Raw genomic sequence first — 23,956 nt, 5'->3', positions numbered from 1 at the left:
GCTTAATCTCGATCTCACAACCTCAAGTGGGGAAAGTTGCCCCTTCCAACATAAGGTTATAATGTTTGTCTACCTATTAACTAAATCTTTGCTTAATGTAAGGCAAATTGAAAGATCAGGGGGCTATCACCATTGCCCTGTGCCCTTTGTCCTAAAATTTTGATAATTTTTAAGTGAAAAGTGACAATATAAGCCCTCCATAGATATCGAATATGACAATATTCTGGGAAATCCTTCTAATGCAACCTTTATATATACAGAGTCTATGATTTAATTAAATTTTACGGACATTGAAAGACCAAGGGGGTCTCACACTCATTTAAGCGGTCTCAGGTAGGTTTTCACTGTATATTTTGAATATCCAACTGGCACTTTGGGCGCTCCGTAAACATGAAAGACAGGAAGTGTACCCAAATTCCTTTTAGTCACGTTTGTATCTACCTATTGACTAAATTTCTGCTTAATATTAGACAGATTGAAAGACCAGGGAATTATCACCATTGCCCTGTGCCCTTTGTCCTAAAATTTTGATAATTTTTAAGTGAAAAGTGACAATATAAGCCCTCCATAGATATCGAATATGACGATATTCTTGGAAATCCTTCTAAAACAACCTTTACATATACAGAGTCTATGATTTATTTAAATTTTACGGACATTGAAAGACCAGGGGGGTCTCACACTCATTTAAACGGTCTCAGGTAGGTTTTCAATGTATATTTTGAACATCCAACTGGCACTTTGGGCGCTCCGTAAACATGAAAGACAGGAAGTGCACCCAAATTCTTTTTAGTCACGTTTGTATCTACCTATTGACTAAATGTCTGCTTAATATTAGACAGATTGAAAGATCAGGGAGCTATCACCATTGCCCTGTGCCCTTTGTCCTAAAATTTGGATGATTTTTAAGTGAAAAGTGACAATATAAGCCCTCCATAGATATCGAAGATGACAATATTCTGGGAAATCCTTCTAATAAAACCTTTACATATACAGAGTCTATGATTTAATTAAATTTTACGGACATTGAAAGACCAGGGGGTCTCACACTCATTTAAGCGATCTCAGGTAGGTTTTCTATATTTTGAATATCCAACTGGCACTTTAGGCGCTCCGTAAACATGAAAGACAGGAAGTGTACCCAAATTCCTTTTAGTCACGTTTGTATCTACCTATTGACTAAATGTCTGCTTAATATTAGACAGATTGAAAGACCAGGGAGCTATCACCATTGCCCTGTGCCCTTTGTCCTAAAATTTTGATAATTTTTAAGTGAAAAGTGACAATATAAGCCCTCCATAGATATCGAATATGACAATATTCTGGGAAATCCTTCTAATACAATCTTTACATATACAGAGTCTATGATTGAATTAAATTTTATGGACATTGAAAGACCAGGGGGGTCTCACACTCATTTAAACGGTCTCAGGTAGGGTTTCACTGTATATTTTGAATATCAAACTGGCACTTTGGGCGCTCCGTAAACATAAAAGACAGGAAGTGTACCCAAATTCCTTTTAGTCACGTTTGTATCTACCTATTGACTAAATGTCTGCTTAATATTAGACAGATTGAAAGATCAGGGAGCTATCACCATTGCCCTGTGCCCTTTGTCCTAAAATTTTGATAATTTTTAAGTGAAAAGTGACAATATAAGCCCTCCATAGATATCGAATATGACAATATTCTGGTAAATCCTTCTAATACAACGTTTATATACAGAGTCTATGATTGAATTAAATTTTACGGACATTGAAAGACCACGGGGGTCTCACACTCATTTAAACGGTTTAAGGTAGGGTTTCACTGTATATTTTGAATATCAAACTGGCACTTTGGGCGCTCCGTAAACATAAAAGACAGGAAGTGTACCCAAATTCCTTTTAGTCACGTTTGTATCTACCTATTGACTAAATGTCTGCTTAATATTAGACAGATTGAAAGATCAGGGAGCCATTACCATTAACCTGTGCCTTTTGTCCTAAAATTTTGATAATATTTAAGTGAAAAGTGACAATATAAGCCCTCCATAGATATCGAATATGACAATATTCTGGGAAATCCTTCTAATACAACCTTAACATATACAGAGTCTATGATTGAATTAAATTTTACGGACATTGAAAGACCAGGGGGGTCTCACACTCATTTAAACGGTCTCAGGTAGGGTTTCACTGTATATTTTGAATATCAAACTGGCACTTTGGGCGCTCCGTAAACATAAAAGACAGGAAGTGTACCCAAATTCCTTTTAGTCACATTTGTATCTACCTATTGACTAAATGTCTGCTTAATATTAGACAGATTGAAAGATCAGGGAGCTATCACCATTGCCCTGTGCCTTTTGTCCTAAAATTTTGATATTTTTTAAGTGAAAAGTGACAATATAAGCCCTCCATAGATATCGAATATGACAATATTCTGGGTAATCCTTCGAATACAACCTTTACATATACAGAGTCTATGATTTAATTAAATTTAATGGACATTGAAAGACCACGGGGATCTCACACTCATTTAAGCGATCTCAGGTAGGTTTTCACTGTATATTTTGAATATCAAACTGGCACTTTCGGCGCTCCGTAAACATAAAAGACAGGAAGTGTACCCAAATTTCTTTTAGTCACGTTTGTATCTACCTATTGACTAAATGTCTGCTTAATATTAGACAGATTGAAAGATCAGGGAGCTATCACCATTGCCCTGTGCCCTTTGTCCTAAAATTTTGATAATTTTTAAGTGAAAAATGACAATATAAGCCCTCCATAGATATCGAATATGACAATATTCTGGGAAATCCTTCTAATACAACCTTTACATATACAGAGTCTATGATTTAATTAAATTTAACGGACATTGAAAGACCAAGGGGATCTCACACTCATTTAAGCGATCTCAGGTAGGTTTTCACTGTATATTTTGAATATCAAACTGGCACTTTCGGCGCTCCGTAAACATGAAAGACAGGAAGTGTACCAAAATTCCTTTTAGTCACCTTTGTATCTACCTATTGACTAAATGTCTGCTTAATATTAGACAGATTGAAAGATCAGGGAAGTAATCACCATTAACCTGTGCCCTTTGTCCTAAAATTTTGATAATTTTTAAGTGAAAAGTGACAATATAAGCCCTCCATAGATATCGAATATGACAATATTCTGGGAAATCCTTCTAATACAACCTTTACATATACAGAGTCTATGATTGCATTAAATTTTACGGACATTGAAAGGACAGGGGGTCTCACATTCATTTAAGCGGTCTCAGGTAGGTTTTCACTGTATATTTTGAATATCCAACTGCCACTTTGGGCGCTCCGTAAACATAAAAGACAGGAGGTGTACCCAAATTTCTTTTAGTCACGTTTGTATCTACCTATTGACTAAATGTCTGCTTAATATTAGACAGATTGAAAGATCAGGGAGCTATCACCATTGCCCTGTGCCCTTTGTCCTAAAATTTTGATAATTTTTAAGTGAAAAATGACAATATAAGCCCTCCATAGATATCGAATATGACAATATTCTGGGAAATCCTTCTAATACAACCTTTACATATACAGAGTCTATGATTTAATTAAATTTAACGGACATTGAAAGACCAAGGGGATCTCACACTCATTTAAGCGATCTCAGGTAGGTTTTCACTGTATATTTTGAATATCAAACTGGCACTTTCGGCGCTCCGTAAACATGAAAGACAGGAAGTGTACCAAAATTCCTTTTAGTCACCTTTGTATCTACCTATTGACTAAATGTCTGCTTAATATTAGACAGATTGAAAGATCAGGGAAGTAATCACCATTAACCTGTGCCCTTTGTCCTAAAATTTTGATAATTTTTAAGTGAAAAGTGACAATATAAGCCCTCCATAGATATCGAATATGACAATATTCTGGGAAATCCTTCTAATACAACCTTTACATATACAGAGTCTATGATTGAATTAAATTTTACAGACATTGAAAGACCAGGAGGGTCTCACTCTCATTTAAACGGTCTCAGGTAGGTTTTCAATGTATATTTTGAATATCCAACTGGCACTTTGGGCGCTCCGTAAACATGAAAGACAGGAAGTGTACCCAAATTCCTTTTAGTCACGTTTGTATCTACCTATTGACTAAATGTCTGCTTAATATTAGACAGATTGAAAGATCAGGGAAGTAATCACCATTAACCTGTGCTTTTTGTCCTAAAATTTTGATAATTTTTAAGTGAAAAGTTACAATATAAACCCTCCATAGATATCGAATATGACAATATTCTGGGAAATCCTTCTAATACAACCTTTACATATACAGAGTCTATGATTGAATTAAATTTTACGGACATTGAAAGACCAGGGGGTCTCACATTCATTTAAGCGGTCTCAGGTAGGTTTTCACTGTTTATTATGAATATCCAACTGGCACTTTAGGCGCTCCGTAAACATAAAAGACAGGAAGTGTACCAAAATTCCTTTTAGTTACGTTTGTATCTACCTATTGACTAAATGTCTGCTTAATATTAGACAGATTGAAAGATCAGGAAGCTATCACCATTGCCTTGTGCCCTTTGTCCTAAAATTTTGATAATTTTTATGTGAAAAGTGACTATATAAGCCCTCCATAGATATCGAATATGACGATATTCTGGGAAATCCTTCTAATACAACCTTTACATATACAGAGTCTATGATTTAATTAAATTTTACGGACATTGAAAGACCAGGGGGGTCTCACACTCATTTAAGCGGTCTCAGGTAGGTTTTCACTGTATAATTTGAATATCCAACTGGCACTTTGGGCGCTCCGTAAACATGAAAGACAGGAAGTGTACCCAAATTCCTTTTAGTCACGTTTGTATCTACCTATTGACTAAATGTCTGCTTAATATTAGACAGATTGAAAGACCAGGGAGCTATCACCATTGCCCTGTGCCCTTTGTCCTAAAATTTTGATAATTTTTAAGTGAAAAGTGACAATATAAGCCCTCCATAGATATCGAATATGACAATATTCTGGGAAATCCTTCTAATACAACCATTACATATACAGAGTCTATGATTTAATTAAATTTTACGGACATTTAAAGACCAAGGGGGTCTCACACTCATTTAAGCGGTCTCAGGTAGGTTTTCACTGTATATTTTGAATATCCAACTGGCACTTTGGGCGCTCCGTAAACATTAAAGACAGGAAGTGTACCCAAATTCCTTTTAGTCACATTTGTATCTACCTATTGACTAAATGTCTGCTTAATATTAGACAGATTGAAAGATCAGGAAGCTATCACCATTGCCTTGTGCCCTTTGTCCTAAAATTTTGATAATTTTTAAGTGAAAAGTGACAATATAAACCCTCCATAGATATCGAATATGACAATATTCTGGGAAATCCTTCTAATACAACCTTAACATATACAGAGTCTATGATTAATTAAATTTTACGGACATTGAAAGACCAAGGGGGTCTCACACTCATTTAAGCGGTCTCAGGTAGGTTTTCACTGTATATTTTGAATATCCAACTGGCACTTTGGACGCTCCGTAAACATAAAAGACAGGAAGTGTACCCAAATTCCTTTTAGTCACGTTTGTATCTAGCTATTGACTAAATGTCTGCTTAATATTAGACAGATTGAAAGATCAGGAAGCTATCACCATTGCCCTGTGCCCTTTGTCCTAAAATTTTGATAATTTTTAAGTGAAAAGTGACAATATAAGCCCTCCATAGATATCGAATATGACAATATTCTGGGAAATCCTTCTAATACAACCTTTACATATACAGAGTCTATGATTGAATTAAATTTTACGGACATTGAAAGACCAAGGGGGTCTCACACTCACTTAAGCGGTCTCATGTAGGTTTTCACTGTATATTTTGAATATCCGACTGGCACTTTGGGCGCTCCATAAACATGAAAGACAGAAAGTGTACCCAAATTCCTTTTAGTCACGTTTGTATCTACCTATTGACTAAATGTCTGCTTAATATTAGACAGATTGAAAGATCACGAAGCTATCACCATTGCCCTGTGCCCTTTGTCCTAAAATTTTGATAATTTTTAAGTGAAAAGTGACAATATAAGCCCTCCATAGATATCGAATATGACAATATTCTGGGAAATCCTTCTAATACAACCTTTACATATACAGAGTCTATGATTTAATTAAATTTTACGGACATTGAAAGACCAAGGGGGTCTCACACTCACTTAAGCGGTCTCAGGTAGGTTTTCACTGTATATTTTGAATATCCAACTGGCACTTTGGGCGCTCCATAAACATGAAAGACAGAAAGTGTACCCAAATTCCTTTTAGTCACGTTTGTATCTACCTATTGACTAAATGTCTGCTTAATATTAGACAGATTGAAAGATCAGGAAGCTATCACCATTGCCCTGTGCCCTTTGTCCTGAAATTTTGATAATTTTTAAGTGAAAAGTGACAATATAAGCCCTCCATAGATATCGAATATGACAATATTCTGGGAAATCCTTCTAATACAACCTTAACATATACAGAGTCTATGATTTAATTAAATTTTACGGACATTGAAAGACCAAGGGGGTCTCACACTCATTTAAGCGGTCTCAGGTAGGTTTTCACTGTATATTTTGAATATCCAACTGGCACTTTGGGCGCTCCATAAACATGAAAGACAGAAAGTGTACCCAAATTCCCTTCAGTCACGTTTGTATCTACCTATTGACTAAATGTCTGCTTAATATTAGACAGATTGAAAGATCACGAAGCTATCACCATTGCCCTGTGCCCTTTGTCCTAAAATTTTGATAATTTTTAAGTGAAAAGTGACAATATAAGCCCTCCATAGATATCGAATATGACAATATTCTGGGAAATCCTTCTAATACAACCTTTACATATACAGAGTCTATGATTTGATTAAATTTTACGGACATTGAAAGACCAAGGGGGTCTCACACTCATTTAAGCGGTCCCAGGTAGGTTTTCACTATATATTTCTTTTTTGGGCATTCCATAAATATTTCTATTTATATTTCATAATGTTTTCTAGAGTTACATGTATATGTAGTGGTTTTTCTTTTTGTTTACAGAAATATCATGTATAAAAGTAAATCTCTGAAGTTGTTTTATTGACAACAATCTATTTATATAAAGACAAAATTAATATGCAACATAGAAAAGGGTTTATATTCGAGGACAACGAGAACTTAAAACAGCTTGAAGAGGTCATTTTACGATTTCCTACGTTTCTTATCAGTCATCTTAACTATGAAAATCATGTTTTTAATGTTATCAAGTATTATTTTTTTTTTAAGATTTTCAACAAAATTTTGAATATCCAACCGACTGCTAGCAGCCGGTTGGATATTGAATATCGAATATCGAATAACGAACCGGCTGCTAACTTCACATACATATAGAAATATATCAATCAGATGGTTTCAGGATGGGTTTTTTTCAGTTTGCATCGCTGGATTGTTAAGAATTTATACATAGCAAAATATAGAAAAAAGGGAGAAGCTCATTGATTTTGTGAATAAAGCATCACATCCATCTTACTAAAATATCATTTGATATTTTAAAAGAGGTTTTGGTGAGATGAAGTATTGACTCAATAATTATAAAAAAAAAAATCATATGTTCAATATATGCTCTAATCATAAAAAGTTGAGTCCTGACAATATCTATTACATTGTTCATACTAAAATTTGTGAGTTTTTTTGTGTATTTGTTTAGTTATAGAAAATATATATATATAAAAACGCCTTATTTCAACCCTCGTCATTCCAGAGTGTTTGTTTGTCAGACATACTTACAATCTTTTTTTATAGGAAAATTTTGTCAGTAATCAAGTTTTAATGTTTGTATACAAGCTTTACATTAAACAGCTTGAAAATATGTTATTGAGATTGAATAAATATTACATCACAGACAGTTTTATTAGTTGACTTCTTGTTTGTTCGTCTACTTAGTAGATCATTTGAGCCTCACGTCAATTAATCAATCAGTTATTGATTTCTCTTAGAAGAAATTTGAAGTTTTCAATGAATGAATGGAAAACCGAACTGACTAAAGTTTAAATATATTGACCAAGATGAGATGACTCTGTGGAAGAGTATCATTTGTTTCGCAATATCAAAGACATATTGGGACGAAATGTCTGTTCCTTGAAATGGAACTTGTTGTTCCTAAAAATTGTGTAATGATTTAGTTTAAATCATAATGATAAATGACCTTGATTATTGTATAGTACTAGTTCTTGAAATGTACTTGATGAAATTGTTGACCCTACAGTATGTCTTATCTTTCCTTTTGTTTTTACATTAAGAACAACTATAAATTCGTTTACCTAAGTATACATACGGTTTTGAATTCAATCAAATATTAAGCACAGTGCTACCTCTGTTAAGAAACACTCGCTAATTCCATCAGATTTTGTTATTTGATACCAGTTACAAGACCAAGTCGTAACAAGGCAGACGAAATAAAACAATGTCCGAGGAAACTATGTTTGTGTAATAAGGGTTTGTTGATTCCTTTACAAGATCAATTATACCGTTTCCGATTACTTAATAACAATTACTAAACTTTCTTCGGATTTTTTCCCCCGTTATCCATATTCTTTATTTAAGAAAGAAGGTTACAGAAATGTCTATTGAATGGATTTGAACACATTAAGTTATCTAAAATATTTATGCATTGAGGAAATTTTAATCATAATAAAGTTTATATAAGTTGATTTTTTTCAATAAATCAGTCGCCTCAATATAGCGTTTTGCTCTTATGCAGCGTACAGCAAACACAAATCAATCAATTAATTCAACAAGTCTGTTATTCTTACAAACGTCAATACGGAGAGTTACCATATAATTCACAAACCTCAAGGACGAAAATCTATATACCTTTACCTGATCAAAGAAACCAACAATAAAAAATGTATACAGAATTATCGGGTACCACGCTACAGAAGAAACAAATACTGGAAATATACGTGTATTCCCTTTTTAATAATGATTATATATAACACAAACATGTTCTTCTTGCATTACACTAAGGCCCAACCGCCTTGTTTTATTTACAGTATCATGACATAGATTCTGTATCATATGGCAAACGGAGCTTTAATGACAATTGATTGTGAACTTTATTTTAAACACATTGTGTTTATTTCAGCTATGCAGTTCTTCTTTTGATGAAGAAATGCTAGAAAAATCACAATTGAAGGTGGCAAATGTGCATTCAATGCCATTAGATGTTTCGTGCTATAAGGTAATATATAGACCATTTCTTGTAATATGTTCAAAACAAGTAAAGGTTTAACAAAATTTTTGACTTTTTCTAAAAGATATTGAGTGGGTTTTATGGAGGTCAAGAAATGCTTGCATATGACCTGCAGATGATGTTCACATAATTATGAGTAATATATAAACCATTTCTTCTTTAAAACATGTTAAAACAAGTAAAAAATTGACAAATTATGCACTTTTTACAAAAAGATTTTTAGATGGAAAAAAACAATTTTTGAAACACATAAATAGACCAGCGTACCAAAAGTACTGCTCAACAAAGGCTATTAAGAAATAAATAAATAAGACAGAAATAAGTGACATAGAAAAGGTTTTATTTAATATTATATAATGGGAATGTTTATTGTGTATGGGCAAATTTTAATGGATTTGAGAGGTACAATGTATTGTTGAACCATGAAATTAAATTTTCCGTCAATTACAAACTTTCTATAGGCTTGTATGAAGACATTGCCTTTGCCACTACCATCAAAGCAATTTTCAACGATAATGCAATTCCCTAAATCAACTAATTTTGGTACCCATGATAAACAATGAATCAACAGTAAGGTCGCGATCAAAGGTCAAGTGACCTATACTTATCATTTGATGTCCGTATAAAAAAGAAAATTTGGTGTGATTGCCAATGAAGCATCTATCCACAAGAGACCAAAATGACACAGAAATTAAAAACTATAGATCACCGTATGGCCTTCAAAAATAGGCAAAGCCTATACAGCATTGTAAGCTAGAAAAGACCCCGAAATAACAATGAAAAACAATTAAAACGAGAAATATAACGGTCATATTTATGTACAAAAATGAACGAAAAACAAATATGTAAAACATAAACAAACGACAACCGCAGAATTACAGGCTCCTAAAATGGAACAGGCAAATACATACAGAATTTGGCATGGTTAAACTTGTTAGCGGGTTCTAACCTTGGAAAGAATTATAACAGTATGACATAAGAACGAACTATTGAAATCAGTAATCGCAGTTAACTGACAGCTAGGTTTTAGCCACAAACGACTAATAAAAAAAATAATGCGTACACGTCTAACATCCAATGGATTTAGTGGATTTAGTGTTAAGACGTCACAAACAATCAGCTTATTCTTTAGTTTTCTCAGTGTTCTTTTGTTTGTTTGTTTTTGTTTTTCATTTTTAGCCAGGCGTTGTCAGTTTATTTTCGATTTATGAGTTTTACTGTCCTTCTGGTATAGTTGGTTCCTCTTTCTGAGAAAAACATGACCTTGTGCAATGCCAAGTAACATGTAGATTCATGAATTTGTATATGAATATTGATATAATTTACTGACTACAAAATCAATATTTATACCAATAAAAGCAATATTCAATCCTTTAATTACACTTGTTACAGTTTTGAATTTGAAACCTTTTAGAATAAGTTTATTTAAAGGATCGACAAGTTTACCAAAATCGTTTCTAAATTTCCGTGCACGGTTAACACCATTTCCGTAAAAATGAGGATGTGCTGTTCCGTTTTGAATAAGTTTTCTACAGGTAAAACCAAACAACAAAATCAAATCTTTATGATTATGGAAAAAAATGGTAAATGTTTCAAGTAATTAATCGTAACGAAATCCCTTGCTTAATAATTTACCAGTAATACATAGATTACGTTCTTTAGAAACTAAAACGTCATATTAGACACAGGCATAGTGAACGAGCTGTGAAATATAAACACCGTAGGATGGTGACAAAGGAACATCAGTAGTCTGTCGTTGTTTGTAATCTTTCTTTTTGTAAAACTAATAAGCCTTTTTAAACTTAACAATCATTGTTGAAGTATGTTGAGTACTAGGTACCAATGGGAAGCTCTGCAATCCTTATATGTATAGACATCGGATAATGGTTGTCAATTGTCTTTCTTAACTGAGACCGGGTTCTTGTTTTGCCAATGCCTACCTCGCCAACATCTCATGTGAATGATTTTCTCTTCGGGTCACAGCATACTTTCATCCCAACCTATAGATAGACAATGCATCTTGGAGGGGTATGGACATTAGGAAATGTTCCGTTTAATTAGATCTTCTCTTATAACCTGATTTACTCTGTGCCTTTTTACTTGTCTTGATGAATCTAAAGTACTTTTAACTTATAAGTTGCTGTACCTTTACACACGCACCTCCCCCCCGAACATGAATTCAAACCAAAGGTTACACCTCAGATAGCAATGGTTTCTAAGTTCTCCTTGCACAAACTCCCTTTACCTTTTGATGCCAGTAAGTCAGTCTGCAATCCATGTGTTTAAACTGATTTAAAACAACCAAATGATTTCTGCCATCTTAGAACCTTCAGTTGAGGTGAACCCTTTAATTTACCTTTGATAACTATTTACACCACTGGGTCGATGCCACTGCGGGTGGACGCTTCGTTCCGAGGGTATTACCAGCCTAGTAGTCAACACTTTTGTGTTGACATGAATATCAATAATGTATAGATATAGGAAGATGTGGTGTGAGTGCCAATGAGACAACTCTCCATTCAAATAACAATTTAAACAAAGTAAACCATTATAGGTCAATGTAAGGCCTTCAACACGGAGCATTGGCTCACACCGAACAACAAGCTATAAAGGGCCCCAAAATTACTAGTGTAAAACTATTCAAACGGGAAAACCAACGGTCTAATCTATATAAACAAAAAACCAGAAACCAGAAACACGCATATGTTACATAAACAAACGACAACTAATGTACATCAGATTCCTGACTTAGGACTAGTGCAAACATTTGCAGCGGGATTAAACGTTTAAATGGATCCAAATCTTCTCCCTTTTTCTTAAACAATAGCATAACATAACAACATAGACAAACACAAGATAAAATATCAATTGGCAGACTTATTCAATCAAAAACGTAAATAAAACACAATGAACGAATAAATTTGATCTGCGATATCTGAATGCAAATGCACCACGAGGGTATCATGAGCTCGGTAGTCAGTATTTCGGTACTGACATGATTTAACAAACTTTACTAAAATTGTCCGTTTATAAATTTATAAATTATTAAGAAACTAAGGTTTCAACTCCCTCAGGCAAAGTTGGCTTTAGCTGAATTTGGCTATTATTTTAGGTATTTTTTTACATACAGCTCTTCAACGGTTTCGGTACTTATACATCTTCTGATTTCAAATGTTTGGCTTTGATCGTTCCTGATGAAGGTAAATCCAGAAAAGCGCTTCGGACGCAAGAAATTAATAACGTGTTGTTTTCAATATTTTACATCACTGGGTCGATACCTCTGCTGGTGGACTATCAGTCCCCGAGGGTATCATGAGCTCGGTAGTCAGTATTTCGGTACTGACATGATTTAACAAAACTTTACTTAAATTGTCCGTTTATAAATTTATAATTTATTAAGAAACTAAGGTTTCAACTCCCCCAGGCAAAGTTGGCTTTAGATGAATTTGGCTATTATTTTAGGTATTTTTTGACATACAGCTCTTCAACGGTTTCGGTACTTATACATCTTCTCATTTCAAATGTTTGGCTTTGAGCGTTCCTGATGAAGGTAAATCCAGAAAAGCGCTTCGGACGCAAGAAATTAATAACGTGTTGTTTTCAATATTTTACATCACTGGGTTGATACCTCTGCTGGTGGACTATCAGTCCCCGAGGGTATCATGAGCTCGGTAGTCAGTATTTCGGTACTGACATGATTTAACAAAACTTTACTTAAATTGTCCGTTTATAAATTTATAATTTATTAAGAAACTAAGGTTTCAACTCCCCCAGGCAAAGTTGGCTTTAGATGAATTTGGCTATTATTTTAGGTATTTTTTGACATACAGCTCTTCAACGGTTTCGGTACTTATACATCTTCTCATTTCAAATGTTTGGCTTTGAGCGTTCCTGATGAAGGTAAATCCAGAAAAGCGCTTCGGACGCAAGAAATTAATAACGTGTTGTTTTCAATATTTTACATCACTGGGTCGATACCTCTGCTGGTGGACTATCAGTCCCCGAGGGTATCATGAGCTCGGTAGTCAGTATTTCGGTACTGACATGATTTAACAAACTTTACTTAAATTGTCCGTTTATAAATTTATAATTTATTAAGAAACTAAGGTTTCAACTCCCCCAGGCAAAGTTGGCTTTAGATGAATTTGGCTATTATTTTAGGTATTTTTTTACATACAGCTCTTCAACGGTTTCGGTACTTATACATCTTCTCATTTCAAATGTTTGGCTTTGAGCGTTCCTGATGAAGGTAAATCCAGAAAAGCGGTTCGGACGCAAGAAATTAATAACATGTTGTTTTCAATATTTTACATCACTGGGTCGATACCTCTGCTGGTGGACTATCAGTCCCCGAGGGTATCATGAGCTCGGTAGTAAGTATTTCGGTACTGACATGATTTAACAAACTTTACTAAAATTGTCCGTTTATAAATTTATAAATTATTAAGAAACTAAGGTTTTAACTCCCTCAGGCAAAGTTGGTTTTAGCTGAATTTGTCTATTATTTTAGGTATTGTTTGACATACAGGTCTTCAACGGTTTCGGTACTTATACATCTTCTGATTTCAAATGTTTGGCTTTGAGCGTTCCTGATGAAGGTAAATCCAGAAAAGTGCTTCGGACGCAAGAAATTAATAACGTGTTGTTTTCAATATTTTACATCACTGGGTCGATACCTCTGCTGGTGGACTATCAGTCCCCGAGGGTATCATGAGCTCGGTAGTCAGTATTTCGGTACTGACATGATTTAACAAATTTTACTAAAATTGGCCGTTTATATTTATGAATTATTAAGAAACTAAGGTTTCAACTCCCTCAGGCAAAGTTGGCTTTAGCTGAATTTGGCTATTATTTTAGGTATTTTTTGACATACAGCTCTTCAACGGTTTCGGTACTTATACATCTTCTGATTTCAAATGTTTGGCTTTGAGCGTTCCTGATGAAGGTAAATCCAGAAAAGCGCTTCGGACGCAAGAAATTAATAACGTGTTGTTTTCAATATTTTACATCACTGGGTCGATACCTCTGCTGGTGGACTATCAGTCCCCGAGGGTATCATGAGCTCGGTAGTCAGTATTTCGGTACTGACATGATTTAAAAAACTTTACTTAAATTGTCCGTTTATAAATTTATAATTTATTAAGAAACTAAGGTTTCAACTCCCTCGGGCAAAGTTGGCTTTAGATGAATTTGGCTATTATTTTAGGTATTTTTTGACATACAGCTCTTCAACGGTTTCGGTACTTATACATCTTCTGATTTCAAATGTTTGGCTTTGAGCGTTCCTGATGAAGGTAAATCCAGAAAAGCGCTTTGGACGCAAGAAATTAATAACGTGTTGTTTTCAATATTATAAAATATTCTAACATGACGTCCTTCAAACGCTTTGAGTACACACCCGTGGTAAAATATGAATATATTGCATTGGCTGTTCCGATCGTACTCCCACGTCATATGTTTTTTCATGAATGAAGTACACAACGTCATATAATGATGACGTTATAATTTAAGCATTTTACGGGAAAATACACGCTTTTGATACCGAAAATCATCACAACAAGGAAACGTAAACAAACGATGCTAAAATGTTGTATAAGCCCATTTGTTAAATACATAGAAGACATATAAGTAAGTTATCATTAAAATCCATCCAAATCTATCTAAATAAGTTTTGTGAATAGTTTGAGCATGTCACTTTTTCTGTTTGCTCCGTTCTTTTACGCCAATCTAAAAGTGCGTTAATTTATGGGAACGGCAAATAATGGCCTCCACTTACAGCGCTTCGATCTACAAAAAATGCCGTATTTGTCCTATTAGAATCGAAATAATTCATGGGGCTTGAATATATCTAGATTTTACCACGGGTTGTCCCTTTATGCCGATATTTTACCCCTCGCTATCGCTCAGGGTAAAATATTTGTCATAAAGGGCCAACCCGTGGTAAAATAACGATATATTCAAGCCCCATGAATTATTTCTTAATTAGAGACAAACATTCAAGGCCAAAAAGCAAACAAACAAATCCAAACAAAGCCATGACAAGACACGACTGAGAAATAATTAACCCTTTGAAAATATTGATTAAAATTCACTGGAGAGAAAAACCGGTTAAAAAAAAATAACAATTTAAATCTTGAAGTTTATACAAATTTAGTAAGAATAAGTGAAAAATTGAAGATATTCCAAATAATCAAAGCTGGTACACAGACAAGATCCATATAAATATAAAATAACAAAAAAGCATTATAAACAGTATCAACAGGTCGAATTAACAAGAAAATACGATTTGAGAGTACTCGCAGTTACTGACAGCTAGTTAAAAGCCAAAACCAATTGATAATAAAACAAAAGCATGCATCAGAGACTTAAATCGACTAAAACACATCCCAGGAATTTAGTATTTTAACGTCATTAACAGTCAGAGAAGACATGACTTGTGCAATGCCAAAAATAAATGTATTGATAGGAAGTAGGATAGTGAGGAGCGACTTCTAAAGAGTTAAAAAAAATTAACGTGTCTGTATCTCTATACATCTCGCCTTAAAAGATAATAAAATTTAGTTATGTTTTAATTTGCTAATGACAAAATAGATATTAGTGCCAATATAAACTATATTCAGAGATATAATTACAATATTGGTACGATAACCCTTACTTATAAGTTTGTTTAAAGGTTCGATGAGTTTAAAAGGACCACATAGGGATTTTATCGCTTTTAGTACAATATAACCATAAAATTTAGGACGTGAATTACCATTTTTAATTAGTTTTCTACAGGTATAGCAAAATTTACTAATCAAAATAGTGCGGTGACTGAAGGTAGATTTTTTTAAATTTAATCTCCCCACCGAACACACACCTATATAATATATCATTGGAAAGAGGAAATCGTTTACTATAATAATATGCCTGTCGTCAGGACTTGGTATGGTCACATTTTTTTTAAATTGAGGTCAAAGGTCATATGTTAAAATCTGTTAAAATTTTGGAGGGTTTCAATTTTGACATTTTTTTCTATTTCTAAACTCTACATAAATACAAACGATACTGTTTTGGCTTTATTAATGTTTGTTATTATTCATAAACCTTAATCATTAAGATGTATTTTATCAAAAAAATCCTAAAACGACGTTTTATAAACAAAACTTCAAAAATTAAGTTTTTAACCTATAAAATGTTTACAGCACCTTAACCTTTTGAAAAATTTCAATTTCAGGTAAAAATCAAGTGTCATGCAGGACAACACTTTAAAATTATTTTTTTAAATTATCATATTGGGTGAGGTATCAAATCAAAGCAATAGAACACTACAGTCAAATATGACCTCAAATTGAATTGCGGATACTTCAGGTTTTATTATAGACTATTCGTTGCTTTTGGTTTTTTTTCACTATTATTACTGCTTCCATATAGTTTTATCTGTTGTTGCGTATTTTACTCTCTTTAATATCTATTACATTATAAGTTTTGTACCTATATCCCCCCTTTTTTCCCCTTGCAACGTACCACAAACTTCAAAAGTATTCCATATAAAAAAAAAGATGTGATATGATTGCAAATGAGGCAACCCTCCAAATGAGACATAAATTACCAATACGTCCAGTACGGGCTTCAACAATGAGTAAAATTTATACTGCATAGTCTTCAATTCACGAAATGAATATTGTAAAACAAACGAAAAATCTCTCGACCTGATTAATGTACACAATGAATAGGAAACAAAAAAGATATAGTATATAGAAACAAACGACAAACACTGCATTACCGTCTCGTGACTTGAAACAGACACAAACAGAATGTGGCGGTGTTTGACTTTTTCAAGGGCACGCCAACACTCCCCAAACCCGGGGGCTGGGACCGTGTGTTTCAGTTCATCAAGCTCTGCACCTAATCAACCGTTATCTCCATCTGTTCTGCTCAAAGTAAACACGTTATTTTGAGTTTTTCTTTACAAGTACAGACAAGGTATTCTAGGAAGTCCGAAGACATTTGTTCCCAAAGAAATACCAGCTTCAAACCATCCCTTTCAATTCATCAAACTTTGAAGATTTAACAGAGATCTAAAATGGGGTTAAGATGACATCCATATGCTTGTCTGCAAAGATGATGGGGAAACATTATGCATGAGACATACACACTATCTTGATTTCGCTCAATTTCATGGTTGGCAACACATTAGATGTAGCGTCGCACTCTACTTTAAGAAGCATAAAATCCATTGGCATTCAATATTTCAACAAGGTGTTTCGAACCAAAATCGTGGTACATTTGTAAAGCCAATCCTAAATGAAAAGGAGTAAAAACAAAATGGTCACACAAACGGTTGACCCAACAATTGCTTAAGCAATTACGCAATTTCTGTGATGCCATTTCCTGAGAATAGTCTTGGCTATGCAGTTTCATCGAGTTACCATAAAATGAATTGCAATAAAGACGAAGGCATTGACTGAATAGAAGAAGAAAGAGACAATTCATCCGAAGTTGGGTATACTTCTGTAGAGTTTGTAGAGCTGTCTTTTCTATTGTATACTTGCAGTGGAATGACATATCTGTCCGTTATTTGTGTCTATTACATTTGACATAAAAATTTTGAGTTCAGTTTTCAATCGACTAACAGCTGATAAGGCATCTCAAATAGTTATTTTGCTACAAAATATTGTTATATTTGCTTTGAACATGTTGAAGTTGTTTGACAACTGAATTTCTATAGAAATCAATAGAATATTTAAAATTAGAATCAGCTGGAAGAAAAGATCTACTACTAAGTAGTATATTTATCTAGTAACGGTGTCATGAGGAATGACCATTACATCGTTGTCAATTGCCAAAATAAAATTAGTAAAAGCAGTATCGTGATCTGAGATATCTGCTTTTTTTTCGTTTTTAGCAAATAATTTGTAATGCAACCAAAATGACAGAGTGCTCAAGAAGTTTAAAAGATGGACGGGGAAACTATTTTAACTTTAACTTTATCTGACACGGTTAAAACATTCTTAATACGCTCATCTGATTCAAACTTGAGTAGTTTTTTATCTTTCTAAAATGTTTTGTTGCAACAAAATATACAAGCGCTCCAGTTGAACGACCGCATTCTAGAACGCGTACACATACCCGAAACTGAGGGACAACAGTCCGATAATTGTATGGCGTCATTAAATATCAGATTAGAAGCTCCCTCGCTCTAAAAGTGGGACAACTATGTTTACTTGTGTAACTTTTGAAGCATGAACAATGATACACAGCCTGCACGGAGTTCTGTAAATTAACAGCTTTCGCATGAAACAGTTTGATGTTCACCTCATCTAATCTTTTATTCAATACAGATACAAAAATCGACTTTCCTATACTGGGAAATTGACTCAAAATTTCATTCCATTTTTCTTTTATTTGCAAATTAAGCATTGCATAAAATTTAACAACTTTTGTCTTTTCTTTGGACTTAATGGAGCAAGTTGAAACATACTTTACATATCACGGAATATTTACTGAAACTATCCGTCAATTATTTTGATTTTACAATTAGACTTTTCTGACAAAGTATATTTAATGTTTTATAACAAAAAAACAGAGAATATAAACACATACAAACAAAGAATGTAGCATATATCAGTGCAAATATGTGTATATACTAGCGAAGAGGTAGTAATATCATTTATCAGTTGAGAGCAAATTATTGACTAATATACAAAATGTGACGGAAGGCAAGTGATTAAGTTCCGTGTTGAATTTGAAGTTTTTTATTCCATTCTTTTTCCATTGATTTCTTAAGTTTTTTTTCATATTTTGGTTCCGAAATTTTTATCACTGATTAGTTTTATGAAATACTATATTCTAAAAATATTATGGAATAATTTTTATTGCTACTATGAAGAAGAAACTAAAGTTTTTGTCTGAATTTGCAATTAAAAATACCTCAATTTTTAACAGTCTTAACTTCGCAAATTTTATAGAGTATAAGAAAATGAAATACTAAATAGAATATTTCGATATATGAAAATAGCTCCAGGAAAAACTAATTCAGTTAAATGTAAGTAAACATACACAATTTTTCATTTTGAAAAAGGGGGGTTGAAACTCTCCAATATACTACTAGTCATTAAAACGACTTTTTAGAAAAATGTGACCGTACGAAATTCTGACGACAGGACAAAAACTTAAGAAGACATATTTGTCTTTAAGTTAAGACCATTTTTAGCCGTGTGTTATTTGGGGAGATTAATCTCGCGATCTAGACGACTTTTTACACTTCTGTCACCGCACTAAAACTAATCGTATCTATGAAAGAATTTAGGAAAAAGTTTTAAGTAATTTATGGTATCGAAATCCCTGACACAACAATTTCCCAGTGATGCATTGATTGCTTTCGTAAAAATCTATGACATCAGAACACACACGGGCAAACAGAACGATTTGGAATATATAAACACCGTATGATGGAGCCAAAGGCATATCGCCATCTAAAAAAGTCAAATTAACAATAGGAAATGAAAAATCGTCTCTTTTGTTGTAAATTTTGGTGTGAAGTTTCCCGTTTGAAATTAAAATGTCTAAATCTAGAAAAGGACAACTGCTGCTATTTATGTTAGATTTAGTTATTCTTTTGGGTAAATTTCTGAAGTATATTTAGAGAACTCTGGATTATTCAACGAAAAAATATCATCAAGATAATGGTAGGTATTTTTGAATGTATCAACCAAATATAACAATGATTGGCCTTTACTGAGTTTGGTCATAAACTGAGATTCATAGCAATATAGAAATAAATCTGCTATTAAAGGGGCACAGTTGGTGCCCAAAGGAATACCTACTACCTGACAATACACTTTATCGCCGAAACGTACATAAATGTTATCTAAAAGAAAGTTTAAAGCTTCAATCATATCCTCACATTTCCAGTAAGTGTATCTAGCATACTTTCCTTTTTCGTTACAGAAAAAGACTTTAAACGAGAAACAGCAAATAAAATTACAATGAGATTTTTCGAAAGACCATTTTATCAAATACAAAAACTTTTTCTCTATAAAGTTGTGTGGTCATTGTTATAAATTTCCTGTTTACAAGACTTTAAATTTTCGAAAAACTAAAGATTTTCTTATCTTAATTTTGGATCATGAATGCTCTTCAACTTTTTGCTTCTTTGACTTTATAAATATTCGATTTGAGCGTTACTGATGAGTCTTGTGTAGACGAAACGCGCGTCTGGTGTACTAAATTATAATCCTGGTACCTTTGATAACTATTAATGTTCAGCAAAAGTCAACTATTGGCTTGCTCGCAAAATTTGTTAAAATCTTGGTATCAAGTATGTCACAAAATACTATTTCATGAAACCACAAAATAAATCAATAAACAGTAACGCATTCCATTACAGTCATTTTTGAAAGTGTAAATGTGCTTTAACATTTAACTCCAAATGGATAAAAATAAATTATTTATTCAGATTAGTCTTTCTTCCTGTGAATTTGAAAAGATAAATATCACAGGAAAAGTCTTCATGTCTGTATAGCTTGCTGTTCCGTGTGAGCTAAGGCTCTTGTTGTCTCATCTTCTTCAGTATCTATATAAGATATATATAAAAAAAATATTCAGTCCTAAAAGTATCTGTATGATTAATGAAAAATGGTAGTAATAAGATGGTTTGTTAAACCAGTTTCTAGCTTAAGGAGAACAGTAACTGGTTCGTTTATGAGACAGTTATGTGGCGGGGTTAAACATGTTAGCGGGATTCCAACCCTCCCTTAACCTGAAACAGTGGTTTAACAGTACAACATAAGCACGAACTATAAAAATCAGTTGAAAAAGGCTTAACACATCAGATAGACACAACATTTCGTTTGCTAATGACAATGAAAAGCTATTAAAAATAAGCTGTATTGGGAATGAAGCTTCATTATCTAGTTATATCCACCCTATGACAAATGTAGATCTTATTGTCTTATAGAAATTGATTTTGAACACTATTTTATACACATTTTAATTATTTCAGTTAACGCAGAAAGAGGTGCTAGGATTGGTTCCCCTAGGCATTTCCCGCAAGGTAATACATAAACACATGTTAATATGTTATAGCAGGTCAAAATTTGTCAAAATCAACACATCAAACGAATTGACTACAACTGGCATATTCCTGACTTGGAACAAAATGTGGATTACACTTGGATATATATATTGACAACAATGTTTGAACAAAACAAACACACATAATAGGTAAAAATGTCACAAATAAGGGTACAGCAGTAAACATTGTTTCATCTTCACTTCCAAAAAAAAACCTAATAATTTGCTCAAAATAATTATCATGAGCAATAAGGTTTTCAAAATTTGTAAAAAAAAAATCCTATTACATATTCAAAAAATACGTAGCAGAAGAAAAGCTCAACGAGCTTTGCGTTTTCGTCCTGTTTTCTTAAGCTCATATAAATATATATTATATTTTAGACAATAAAAATATTTTGTTTTATCCTTCAATTTACAGCCGGTAGTTGTTAGTTTAAGAGTTAGTAATTTAAATCCAAATCATTGCATTTATTTGTTTAAAGAAAATGACATATAGTGGAAAGACGGATCGGGAAGAGGACACACAAATGGACTAAACATCCATATTACCGATAACTCAACATTTAATTGGGTAACAGGTGACTTTACTTGTTCATGTTCAAATAAAGCAAACAAAATGTTGTGTGCCTTTTATTTGTGCAATAGTTGGATGACTGCATGATAAACTGTAAACCTTAACAGGGGTATTTCATATAAAACTGTGATAACTTATTGTTTATCCAGAAAAATTGAGATAGTCAATATGTGACCGTGCTTTTGCACACCTGCATTTCACCATCATATGGAAGGATATATTTTGTTTTTACGAGAAATTGTATAAGTCTGTTTCAGCATATGGTTTAGCAGAGTAAAGCTCAAAAGACGTCATTCTAAAAATAATTGCTGAGTTTCTTACTTATTTTCCATTAGTTTGAAATAGTGTAAAGAAAAAGGTCTTGCAACTCCAAATTTCCAAATGTATTCAATGATCTTCAATATCAGATCTGCAAATTTTTGCCAGTTCACATTCACATCATTCGAAATGCTACTCAACCACTTTTTAAAAGATGAAATTGATCTATTGTGAGTGAATCATTTTCAAACAAGTTTTTATTTTCAAACATAAGCTGGCGAGTTCTTTCAGTCGAGCTTTAAATTTAGTATATGTAATAGTGGTATAAAGAGTTGAAAAATCAAAGGTTTTAATGTTGGTTCAATGTTTTAATGATTGAGATTGTAAATTCACCAAAAGCTCTTTTGAATTTTACAGTATCGACATCTGTTTAACACCACTTCTTGAATATGCCGTTTCGGAATATTTCTGAAGTCCTTCTTTGACTGCAGTGAGTATGGCAGTACGAACTGTAAAAACTTGTTTAGTAGAACACTTGGAAGAACTTGCAATATACCTTTTCTTATAAGGATTCTTGTGAATTTTATGAATCAAAGATAAGGATGGAAGATCTTGGTCTTCATCCTTGGGTTAACATCAAAGGATATTAGAACCGATTTGTGATCTCCTGCTAATAAGCGTAATTAGTGTATATGAAGAAATGCCATGTGTGTTATTTATCCCGAGTCCCTTAATCAGGCAGTCAGTGTAGTGTTTCTTGCAAACCAAAAAAATATTGTTTGAGGCTTTTCAGCTGGAACGACAATATATTTGTCATGGAGGCAAGACAACTCCTCTATGACCTGAGGGTCTTTAAAGGTGGAAGGAGCCTTGGTACTCATTGACCCTTTAAACTAACTTACTCTTATCTGAATCAATGACCTCACTGATTTTACGAACTCCGAAAGAGTGTCAACCTCAACCTTTTCTCTTTTGCCCAGTCTTTTGTATAACCCTTAACAGAATCCATTAGTAGTTTGAAGATATGCTTTTCATTGATTGGCTGTGGCTCTCTGCATTTCGGACTATTGGACAAAAGTGTTTTCAACTTGTAGTTATTGACTATGTTTAGGTCTCCAGAAATTACATGGCCAGCAGGATTATACACGAAATGGGGATCTTAACAGGTACAATAATGTGGTTTAGCTTTGAGGTCATCAATATTTTGATTCTGCAACACTTTTTTGTGATATTTTTTTATATGCAACACGGTTGGTGTAGGAATACGATACTCTAAAAGTAAAAAGGAATGTTGCTTTTTACTCTTTTATGGTAAAGAATATTACTTATATTTATAGCATCAATACTCTTGTTTGTGAACTTCAAATTGAAGAATGATCGTTTTTGCGTTTCCTTCGAATGTTAAAAGACGGGTCTGAGTTAGCGATATTCATCACCATGGCATCTGTTTTATACTTCATAGATCGACTACTAGTATCTGTTGTGCGGCATTCTTTACACGCTTTCAATAGAGAGTTCCGTCTAGAAAGCGGAAGTGAGTACAGTTTAGAGCGGATGTGATGAATTCCAAGAGATTTATTAATATGTTCGGCAAGGCCATCTATAGAAACATCATGCATGTCAGGTGGATTATAGCGACGATGCCCATGGCTCTTTGGCCGACGAAGGGACCTTAAGTTACCTACAGTATCAATATAATTATTACATCCATCAGGTGTTGCAGTACCTAATTCTCGTATCCAGTAATCTTCTCTTTGTCTGCAAAACGGTGTACTTGTTGGATTATTGGTGCGGAGATAAAAAAAAAATTCT

The 23,956-nt window shown here is 33.5% G+C and overlaps 1 protein-coding gene across 1 annotated transcript in view; it reads left to right on the top strand.

Moving 5' to 3' along the window:
• LOC134716470 (von Willebrand factor A domain-containing protein 5A-like) overlaps window positions 1-21,848 on the top strand; it is a 390,229-nt gene extending 368,381 nt beyond the window's left edge. Inside the window, exons 6-8 of the mRNA XM_063579472.1 lie at window positions 9,148-9,243; window positions 21,242-21,292; window positions 21,795-21,848. Coding sequence (XP_063435542.1) covers window positions 9,148-9,243; window positions 21,242-21,292; window positions 21,795-21,848 — 201 coding nt within the window. The remainder of the gene's footprint in view (window positions 1-9,147; window positions 9,244-21,241; window positions 21,293-21,794) is intronic.
• The last annotated feature ends 2,108 nt before the right edge of the window (window positions 21,849-23,956 follow it).

This window comes from Mytilus trossulus, chromosome 4, assembly GCF_036588685.1.
Source record: "Mytilus trossulus isolate FHL-02 chromosome 4, PNRI_Mtr1.1.1.hap1, whole genome shotgun sequence".
NCBI classification, from domain to species: Eukaryota; Metazoa; Mollusca; class Bivalvia; order Mytilida; family Mytilidae; genus Mytilus; species Mytilus trossulus.
Note: the sequence above shows the minus strand (reverse complement) of the source record. Positions and strands in the feature narration are given on the sequence as shown.